The 11680-nt window shown below is 35.6% G+C and overlaps 1 protein-coding gene across 1 annotated transcript in view; it reads right to left on the reverse strand.

The window, feature by feature from the left end:
* Window positions 1–4027: 4027 nt before the first annotated feature.
* EEA1 (early endosome antigen 1) overlaps window positions 4028–11680 on the reverse strand; it is a 197923-nt gene continuing 190270 nt past the window's right edge. The window contains exons 25-29 of the mRNA XM_006870728.1: window positions 11260–11445; window positions 6147–6385; window positions 5587–5707; window positions 4957–5055; window positions 4028–4150 (exon numbers count right to left, since the gene is read on the reverse strand). Of these exons, the coding sequence (XP_006870790.1) occupies window positions 4028–4150; window positions 4957–5055; window positions 5587–5707; window positions 6147–6385; window positions 11260–11445 (768 nt within the window). The remainder of the gene's footprint in view (window positions 4151–4956; window positions 5056–5586; window positions 5708–6146; window positions 6386–11259; window positions 11446–11680) is intronic.

Genomic DNA, 11680 nt, shown 5'->3' on the forward strand with positions numbered 1-11680 from the left:
TATATAAATTTATATATATATAAAGCAACAATTCAGTAAGGATCCTTCCATTGTTCTTTGTACAGATTTAAATGCTGAGCCATGTTATTTAACAATTATATTTACAATCAATTACCTTTCCAACCACTGAGCTTAGAAATTACAGTATTGACTAAACTCTCTCACAGAATAAGGCACAACTACATGATCACAAATAGTAAATACAATACAAATAATGAATTCAAAAACTAAATGAGAGAAAATATTCATGCAAAAGTATCTACAGAAATTATGAATGTATGATCCAGTTCAAGAAAGTACAGAATGTCTTATAGGCAACTGCAGCATGTTACAATAAATTTATTTCTTCTACGCAGAACTTAGCTAGCTCTAATTCTATTTTTTCACAATTTTACATAAATTTAGGAAGTTTATGCACAATATTCACATCTGCAACAATAACAAATTGATCATTAAAATTCAGGCAAAGGGTAATTAAGACACAATAATGTGTGGCACTTTATAATTACAGAATACCATTCATCAAGCTCGTGTCTAGGAATTCCAAATTGATGGCACGTTTAAACCTTATGGATCAAATTATCCATAGTTTCATAGCCAAAGTGCATTTAAAAAAAATTGTACTCAAACAGGTCATGAATATCAAAATATATGACAATAATTTGTTCTCCACTTAAAAGCTAAAATTTTTATGCAAATGCAAGGTTGAAAAAAGTGATTTTAAAGTTCTTGAAATTATATAAAATAATTATAAGGGCTTTTAAGAGAGATGGGAAACTAACAAATTTGGCAGTTACTATTTCACATTACTGTGAGGAAACCATTAACCTAGCTAATTCCACATTAAGAGGTAGTTGAACAAAATGTTATTTGTATACTATATTGAGGTTTTGTGTTTGTTTCCCTCTCCTTTTCTTACAAAATGAACAAATCCTGTACTAGTAGCTTTGCCATGTTTCTATTTTTTTTAACTTTCTGTTGCTCTCAGTTACTGTACACTAACCCAGCAAGACTTGATTTTCACTCACTTTTCAGTGCTGAGGTTTGTCATTTCCTAACACAGGATGCCAGTAAGCTTTGCATGAGAGCCAAGAGCTGGGGTTCTGTGCATGCCAGCTCTAACTCACTGATAAAACAATGGGACCAGCAGAAACCTACAAGGTAGAGCCAAGAAAGAGAAAATGACTTTTTTAATTTAAAAGAAATATAAACAAAATCCTTTTGTGTTTCCAGAACACCTTAAGTTTATGAGTTAATCAAAAAATGTTTAATTTCACTTATAAGATTATCAATATAGTAGCTCATGGTAAATTACTCAGGACCTATGAAATGAGACTAGATGAAAACTAGAAAATCACTCAAATGCAGATCATGCCTGTGCTGTCCGCCACATCCTTTATTTCTGAGCATGTGAGTGAGAGGAAAGGACATGCTAGTGGGCAGGGAGAAGGCCTTCAGTGTATTTTATTACAGGAGATGAAGTAAACCAAAATTTTAATTCAGAGGAATTCTTAAAATGCTTAATTAGTTTTAAAAAATAAAACTTAATAGTGGAACTGTGAATGTTTTTTTCCCAACACATTTATTAAATTACTTATAGGCAAAAGTGTAGAATTAAGACTATTTGGAAGTATATGTAAATCCATAAATAATCTTAGCTCTGTTTATATTATACAACTATTATTTAATAAAGAATCATTGCATTTCTTCACCTATTTATGCTTAAGGATACATACTGCTCTTAGTCCTGGGACTCAATCAATGCCCTTAATAACTACTGTCAATACAATTTATTTAAATTTTTTTTTTAATAATTAAATGAATATTTTACAATCTTTTTTAGTTTATGAATGTTATGTTGTTGTTGTTAAGTGTTGTTAAGTCGGTTCTGACTCATAGCAACCCTGTACAGGGTTTACGAGGAGTGGCTGATGAGTTTGAACTGCCAACCTTGTGGTTCAAATAGACCTTGTGGTCTAGTATATTATTCTACAGTGCCACACCATATGTAAATCATGTTGTTGTTGTTGTTGTTGTTGTTGTTGTTGTTCAGTGCTGTCGTGTAGGTTCCGACCCATAGCAACTCTATACAGGGTTTCCAAGGAGTGGCTGGTAAGCTTGAACCACCTACCTTGAGGTTCAAATGACTTTGTAGTCCAGTGCATTAACCCACAACTCCACAGCAGGGCTCCATATGTACACCATAGATATAATTTAAACATGATCACTTAAATTCAGCATGATAATTGAAAACAAGTGCATATTATTACCGAACATTTGCTGGAAATGAAATATTAACTCTCATCCTTCCTTACTATTGCTATCAAATGACTCCACTGAACAAATGTATTTTCGTCTCCAAAAAGAGCAGTAAACCAAATTAATGCAGACTCTCTTCCGATGCTTTCCAATTTTCCAAATTAAAGAGACTATCCTAAAATTCATTTCCATTATTCAACATATAAATATGAGGATCCTTAATTATCCTTATGGTGTTCTGATTTTCAATTTTTATAATAACTTTGGAATTCCTTAATATACTTACTTTTGGTGAGACTTTCCCCTCTAGTTGTTGCTTCAAGGTAATTTCACAGCATTGTTTTTGTAAAGTTACAAGATTTACCAGTTGGTATGGAACCCCAACTCTGAATCAATTTCAATTTAAGTCAGTTTCACAAGTTTGAAAAGTTCTTCCCTAATTGGGAAGGAGCTCTGTTAGGGTAGTGGTTACAAGTCGGCCTATTAATAGTAAGGTCAGCAATTCGAAACTACCAGCTGTTCCACAGAGGACAGATAAGGCTTTCTGCTCCCATAAAGATTTACAGCCTCAGACACCCAATACAGGGTCACTATGAGTTGGAACTGACTCCACAGCATATAACTACCAACACCACCAATAGGTAAGAAGAAAATATAAAGTAGAATATTTAATGTATCCTTGCCATTTTTGAATTTTGTTTTTATAGATAAGACTATAGAAATATTAATAGCTCTTAAGATGCAGAATTATAAAACAATTACAATGAAGCAAAACTATGCTTGGGAAGGTTATACCAAATTAAAGGAAGAAAATAGATACCTTAAGATAAAAGCACATTCAGATTCCTGAAGATGCTGGAAACCAAATGAAGTTATAATATGAAGGCTAATCTCAGAAAACATCCTACTTACAAGAAACAAATAGGGCCATTGTTACACAGGGTCTATTATTCACTCTCCAGGTGAGACGTTTATAAGATTCTTAAAACAAAGTCAGAGGGGGGTTAAAACTGAGATAGAAAAAGGCATTTTAGAAAAAAGGAACATTAACTCTAATCTTTAAAATACTTTCCAGTTATCCTGGGGTTGTAAGTAAATTGATTTTATAGAGATTTTCATAAAATCCACCCAAGAGAATTTAATCCATATTGTTAAAACAAAAACCAAGTTGGAACGCATGGTTAACACATATTTTAAAATAAGTATGTAGAATACCCACATAGTAAATTTATAACCTAGCAGTACCATTAATCTATGGACCTACATATAAGAGAGAAAAAAAGGTAGCTAGAAAGTTTTATAGTTATGTGCAAGATTTCATACAGAGAATCTTTTATATAATAATGTGTTATTGTGCAAAAAAAACACAACAATGTACAACATCCAAATTAATTTTGTACCTTAGATTTGGGAGAAAGACTAAGCTACGCAATTATGATCATGTTATTCTGAACAATTAAATTATATTTAAAAAAATACATTGCTATTTTCTGTCCAAAGTTTATTTACATTTCATTGGCTAATTCTCAACTTGGCATGAAAGCTGTCCTGGGAGTTAGATGGAAAAAAGTAATAAAAGATGAGCCCAAGTCTCACAAAAATAGAAGAGTTTTACTTGATATTGGTAACATTTCAAAATATACGAATTCTAATTTGGTCTAGTATTGCAACCCCTGTCCAAATCATATAGTAGTCCAAGTATTCTATTAAGTGTATTTATTAAAATATTAACATTAGTGTGATATTCCGCTGAAATTGTGATAACTCATTATCCTTGCAAGTCTTTGAAACAGCTATCACAGACACGAACAGGTTTCTTGGAAGAAGGAGTTAAGGCATTTTTAGCTGAACACTCAGCACAGAAGATATTTCCACACTGTCTGCAGTGATGCTGTAAATGACAAAAAAATTAAACAATTATAAGCATTAAATCCACAGAGAAAACTTTCAAAGACTACATGAATATTGCAAACTGCACAGTTAGGCTTAACTTTCCAATACTATGCTATTGTAATATGTTGTTTAATCCCTTAGTGGTATTAAAACAGAAACAGCTAAAATTTATTGAATGCTTTCTATTTATCAGATATTCATAGATATTTATAAATATTCATAGAGATTACATGAGGGGATTCTCAAAGGAGCTCTAGGAGGGATTTCTGAAAAGTGCTGTTAATAAGGCACCCACAGTAGATTTAAAAAAAAGAAAAACTATTCTTATTTACCAACTATTTTGGCCAAAATGCCTTCAACAGGAATATAAACTTGAATTATCACATGAATTCTATATAATACATTTTTGAAAAAAATTTAAACCTCTCTATTTTCTCCCTTTCAAAGGGCCCAATGAGAGCTTAACCATGATGAATTTCATACTAGAATACTGGTTCAGAAAACTGTCATCTATCATAGGGTAACTGAGAAGTAAAGGCATGCCTGAATTTAAGACTAAAAATTCAAATATTAATCTAGACTCTAGAAATTTAGTTATAGCTGTAGTTGTAAATGAAAGTTTACCAACTTGTTGGTTACCCTATACAGGGTCGCTCTGAGTTGGAACTGACTTGATGGCACTGAGAAATAACAAACAATAAACGGAACGTTTTGAAAATCCCTGGAATGTAGGACCCTTATTACTGTAACACACTGTCTCTGAGGAGTGAAATACAGAAACGTCATCTATGGAAACTCACTTACCCGTCTCACTGTCACGGAAAAGTTTTTCCCACAAGTCCTGCAATTCTGCACTTCATTGTCTTCAGCCCACTTTCTATTCAGTGCTTGTGTATATTTGATCTAGTTCAAAAAGAAGACAAAATACAGGTTTCAAAACAACATAATATTCAATATTTTAATGACTGACAGATCATTTCTAATTTGGCACCATAATTTTACTATGCGAAACATGAGACAAAATTTTGAAAATCAGAAATTCTGCTACCAAAAGTAGCTATATTCTTAAGTCTGCATGACAGAATGGAAGGAAATCATGTTTGATCCCTCAAAGGCACTGGTGATACCTAACCCTTGGTGATTTTCCATCCACGCTCAGGACACTGCAAACCGATTAATCGATTCTTGAATATTTTCAAATTTGGTAATTTTTGTTTAGTACTGACAATTCATGAATGACATACTCTCTAAATAATGTCTGGGGTCTCTCAGACAAAGCCTTTTATCTTTATATTTAATTCCTCACAACATCTGTAAGAATGAGACAATAGCTCTTCAAAGGGATTTTATTCATGAGATTTGTTTTAAAAGGTTGAAAATATGAAGAGGCAAATTCTAAATGAAGAGACGGTCTCTCATCACGCAGTGGCCTACCTGGAGGGACTGATTTTCTCTGCCCAGTTCCTGTACGGCTGCAGTTGCATTATCCAGCTTCCTTTGCATTTCTCCAACTTTGGTCTGAAGTTTTTCTATTTCACCTTCACCTTTAAGACATCTGGAATAGATTGGAAAGAGATCACAGTTTTTTTTTTTTTAAAAAAAGAATCATTTAAGACTAGTGTAGACCACAAATAATTGACTCAGTTTAGGAATTTAAAATATCGTGGCACTGTGTGTTAATGCGCTGGACTACAAAGTTGGTTGGAACCACAAAGTCGGCGGTTCAAGCTCACCAGCCGCTCCTTGGAAACCCTATACAAGGTGGCTTTGCATTGGAACCAACTCAACAGCACTTAATAACAACAACAGAAACACAGTTATTTCAACTATCTGATTGCTTTACGTTCAAATGGCAACTTAAATACACTACAGGAGTAATGAAGTTTTCTCAAGATTTTTTTCTTTTTTTTAAAACTTTGAAGAAGAGTTCAGACTACAGCCATCTTTTTTGTCACTTACAAAGGAAATAAACTGCTATTACTAGACTCAGTCACCTTTCTAGTAGTGTTCTCTTTTCATCTTGATTATTCTGCACCGTTGCTTCTAACACTGCAATTTCACCCCGGAGATCATCTGTTTGCTTCTCAAGTTCACTAACTCTCCGTTGACTAGATTGCAACTCCTTTTTGATAGTGCCTATATTTTCATTTAGTGCAGTAATCTGCATGGTAAGCTTAATCTCATTTTCTTCATGCTTCTTGATTCCTCCTTCTTTTTCTTTTATTTCAGAATGCTGAGAAAAAAAAATAAAAATAAATGGGAAAACTTTAAAAAGTAATATAGAATAAATGTAAGTTATTTATTGAATTTAAAATATTAGCAACATAAATAACATTGCTTCACAACAACAAACAACAATTCAATAAAGGGAAGGCGCTCTGGTAGCGTAGTGGTTATGAATCGGGCTGCTAATCTCAGGGTCAGCAGTTCAAAACTACCAGCTGTTCCGTGGGAGAAAGATGAGGCATTCTGCTCCCATAAAGATTTACAGCCTCAGAAACCCTGTACAGGGTCACTATGAATCAGAATCGACTCCACAACACATAAAAACAACAACAACAAATTCAATAAAGGCTGTGATCATAACAAGCTATGGATAACACTGTAAATAACAGATATTCCAGAACACATTATTGTGCTCAGGAGGAACCAGTCCTTTGAACAGAATAAGGGGACACTGAATGGTTCAAAATCAGGAAAGTTGTGTTTGGGTTGTATCCTCTGACTATACTTATTTAATCTGTATACTGAGCACATAATTTAAGAAACTGGATTATATGAAGAAGAAATGGCATCAGGATTGGAGGAAGAGTTATTAACAGCCTGTGATACGCAAACAACACAATCTTATTACTGGAAGTGAAGAGGACTTAAAATATTTGCTGATGTAAATCAAAGATGACAACCTTCAGTATGGATTGTACCCTAAGATAAGAAAAAGATTAAAAATCCACATAAGCGAACCACTAAATAACATCATGATAAATTAAAAAGAACTGAAATTCTCAAAGACTTAATTTTGCTTGGATCCACAATAAGCGCTCGTGGAAGAAGCAGTCAAGAAATCCAACGATGCACCAATGTTTACCACAGCACTACACACAACAGCAAACAGAAGGAGACAGCCTAAGTGCCCATCAATGGAAGGAGGGATAAACAAACTGTGGCACATATCCATAATGGAATACTATGCTACCTTGAAGAATAAAAAGGAAGCTGCAAGCCACTGTATAACATGGATGAACCTGAGGACATTATGCTGAGTGAAATTAGTCAGTCATGAAAAGCCAAATATTGTAAAGTCTTAAGAAAAGTTACCCATACTAAAAGAAATAAAAACAAAATCTTTGTTGGTTACCGGTGGGTGGTAAGAAGACAATAGAGCACAGGGTAGGGGATACAGACATCGTAGTTTGGGTGTTGGAGTAGACAGTACACAAGAAGGGGGAACAGGATGGGAGAACAAGGTAGATAGGGGAACACTGAAGCAGAATGGCATGGGGCTAAGTGGGACAGAGGTAAATAGTGATGTATGCTCAACCTTGGAACAACAGGGCTCTGTGACACAGGGATCGAGGCATAGTCTGTCTGAATGAGTAAAGGAGGGGAAATAATGTTAACATGCTTGACTGTCTTATGAACACTGGTTTCCCTTGCCTACTATTGTAAAATAGACACTTGAGTGGGATAAAAAGGAAGATTGGGAAACAAGATTACTGAAAGCCTGTAAACCCGTCTTCAGCCTTCTAACTCACTGGAATACCTAAAGGCGTTCTACAACTTGCCCAGTGAAATGGGCTTCTTGTGAAGCCTTTGTTGTGTACAGCACCTTAGGTGGAATCTTGAGCCCCATCCAGAACTTTCTGAGGTGGCATATTCCCACTTGGAAGGACAAGCAAACCAGCCTGGAGCAGCTAGAGGAACAGAAGACACTTCTTGAAAGAAAGACCAGCAAGAAAAGTAAAAAATATTGTAATGAAATAAGGTGTACGATTTGTTGAATGTAATACTGATAATATGCCCTGTAAACTTTCATTCAATCCACAATAAAACCCTTAATAATAATAATAAAAATAAAAAAAGAGTGTGGGGAGAAAGGCAGAATCCCCACTGAATAGTTTTCATCTTGTCTAGACAGGTCTGGTGAAAGTAGATGGAGATACGATACTTATGATTCAACAATGAGTAACTGTTATCATGACTAATAGCGATGGTCACACTATAAAGGCAGAAGTTTTGTAACAAAAAGGGGGAGTAGTGAATCTTACATTCCAGGATCAGAGGACCCTCGGACCATCAGGAGAGAAGAGCATGAGCAGAATATGGGACCCTAATCAAAGAAGTACCGACATCAGAGATGGAGACAGAGATGACTACATGGAGATATAGAGCAGCTGAGGACTCTGGACTCATGAAAAGAAACAGGCTGTGTGCTGGTGGCCAGGAGGCAGGCTTGCAGAATGCACCCTTTGGTTGTTTAAATGATTAGATATTTCTGAGTGTTTTTGTGTACTTGCAAAGAAAAAAAATTTAAAGAGGGAATAGAAGCAAATTATATTGAATGATGATGCATGAAACAGACTGTAATCATTGCAATGAAACAAAATACAATAGGATGAGTGTAAAATCAATTTTCTTCCCTGTAAACTATCACTCAATTCACAATACAAAACTTAAAAGACACCAAATGATGTATTGCAATAATCAATCTGCTGCAAAAGACCTCTTTAAAGTGTTAAAGAGCAAAAACATCAGTTTGATGACTAAGGTTTTTCTGACCCAAGCCATGGTATTTTCAATCGCTTCATATGCATGTGAAAGTTGGACAGTGAATAAGGAAAATTACAAAAGTATCAATGCATTCAAATTGTAGTGTTGGGAAGAATACTGAAATTACCATGAACTGTCAGAAAAACAAACAAATTTGTGTGGGAAAAAGTACAGCCAGAATGCTCTTTAGAAGCAAGGATGGAAAGACCGTCTCTCATTCCTTGGTTGTTTTGTCAGGAGGGATCAGTTCATGAGAAAAGACATCATGCTTGGTAAACTGGAGTGTGAACAAAAACGAGACAACAAAAAGTCATCCCCCCAGATGGACTGACATAGTTGGCAGCACCAATGGGCTCAAACATAGCAACACTGGGCAGTGTTTCATTCTGTTGTGCATAGTGTAGCTAATGAGTTGGAACTGCATTATTTTTTGCAAACTTAAAGATTTCCCAGATAATATGAAACTCCAACTTCTAACAATATTTATCAAAAAGAGACTGAGTTTACAATACACCCTACACTAATTCTGTCTCACTAACATAACCAAGACAACTCATTTTCAAATTGGATCACAATCACAAGCACAGAGGTTTGAAATTACGACACAGATTTTAAGGGCACACAGCTGCCAACCTAAAAGAGTTGGCCTACTAAAAGATCAAACGTATCTGTTTTGGAAGAAGTACAGTCAGAATGTTCCTTAAAATAACTATAGTAGACTTTGTCTCTCATTCTTTGGACATGTCAGAAGAGATCAGTTTCTGGAAAAACATTATACTTGGAAAAGTGAAGGGTCAGCAAAAAGGACCCCCGACAAGATGAACTGATACAGTGACAGCAACAATGGGCTCAAAAATGTGACAACTGTGAGCATGGCACAGGACTGGGCAGGGATTTCACTCTGTGACGCACAGTCAGGATGCGTCAGAACCAACGGATGGCACCTACCACCACCAACAACACTCAGAAAAAGAGGTAAAAGAACATAGTTTCTACACCCACTCCTCACTTTTTAACACAGGCTTCAAAGACCAGGTCAATATGTGAAAATTGGCGTTATGCAAAAACGGAAGATGAGTGTATCAGATGACAAAATGGAGGATGACTACATCATTACATAACTGCCTAATTACATCATTACATAAATTCCAATCTACTTAAAATCATGGCCCAGTCAAGTTGCCACGTAATCTTAATCTTAATGATCACAGCCATTATTTTTCTCGCTTCATATCTCAGCATACGTTACTGCCAAATGTATGTCATTAATGCGCAAAATAATTGGATAATCGAATTTTTATTACTGTCGTAAATGCAAAGTTTCAGATGAGACTGTCAGTAAGTAAGGAGTTGTGGTTGTTGAGTGCCGTCACGTCGACTCCGACCCTTAGCCACCTTGTACAGGGTTTCCAAGGAGCACTGCTGAGTTTGAACCACCGACCTTGCAGTTTAAATGGCTTTGCAGTCTGGCGCATTAACCCACAGTGCCACACCAGGACTCCAAGTAAGGAGTAAGTACATGCATATACATTAATAGAATTAATTCCACAAACATCTGTGTATTTTAAGCTCAGAGACCATAAAGCTAAAATGATGGTTAGAAGCCTATCAAGTTAAAGTGAAGCAATTTGAGAGTTTTTTGTTTTTTGTTTTTTTCCCTTTTTCTACCCCAGCAGAAGACACAACATGGTAAAGGATCGCATGGCAGCCTGGAGACCAAGCTGAAAGTTCCTATGGTCTCCCAACTCCACATGCGTTCTCTTTATCTCTATCAACCTGCCAAAATTGATTTAAACCCTTTAAAGCAATGTTTGAACTTGAAACCAACTCTTCAACTAAAACATGAAGAGGTCAACTAATCTGGGACTATCTGGATGAAATTCAATAGAGGAAAGCCAGATGCTTCCCATTTGGCATGTACAATTTAGGGAAGGAAAAGTAGACTCCTGACATCGTAATTCCAAACAAACATTTCTGTTTCCCTTTAGCAATGTTTACTTAACCAGACAAATGAGTTTAACATGATTAGCATTCACACCATTTACTTCAGGCAACATTTTGGGGGAGGGGGGCTGTTTGTTTTGGGTTTTGGTACTAACATAAATGGTTTTTTCTGAGTTATGTTTTGCTGTGATTTTCACTTCTATAAATTAAATTCTGATTACTGAATAAAATATTTCTGATCATATGTCAACTATTTTAACAAATAAGATCTTTTAAAATCAAAACCTGAAATGCTAGGTGAACATCTCAATCGTAATGTCTGAGAGGAAAATCCGCTTTCACTGGATTGACTCAGAGCTGTTAGAAGACATACTTCCCACACTGCCCACTGACCAGTTTAGCTTCCTTCTCAGTGAATTCTTTCTTCAGCTCCTCTTCTTCCTTTTTCACCTGCTCTTTTAGCACTTGCTGGTTTTTCTTCTCCTGTTCAAGGGTAGCTTTCAGGGAGTCTACTTTTCCCTGAAGCTCTAATTTCTGCTGACTCAAAAGTTGTTTGGCATCTTTGAGATTTGTTACCTCCTGTTAAAAAAGAAAGACCAAAATTAAATATCCTTAGTATTAAGCAATTTCAAATATGATGTTGTTGTTGTTTAGAGGTACCATCGAGTCAGTACTGACCCATAGCGACCTTATGCACAGCAGAACGAAACACTGCTCAATCCTGGTACAACCTCACTACTATTGCCTCGCTTGAGTCCATCGATGCTGCCACCTGGTCAATCCATCTCGCTGGGGGTCTTCCTCTTTTTCTCTG

Source organism: Chrysochloris asiatica, unplaced genomic scaffold (genome assembly GCF_000296735.1).
Source record: "Chrysochloris asiatica unplaced genomic scaffold, ChrAsi1.0 scaffold00149, whole genome shotgun sequence".
Classification (NCBI taxonomy): Eukaryota; Metazoa; Chordata; class Mammalia; order Afrosoricida; family Chrysochloridae; genus Chrysochloris; species Chrysochloris asiatica.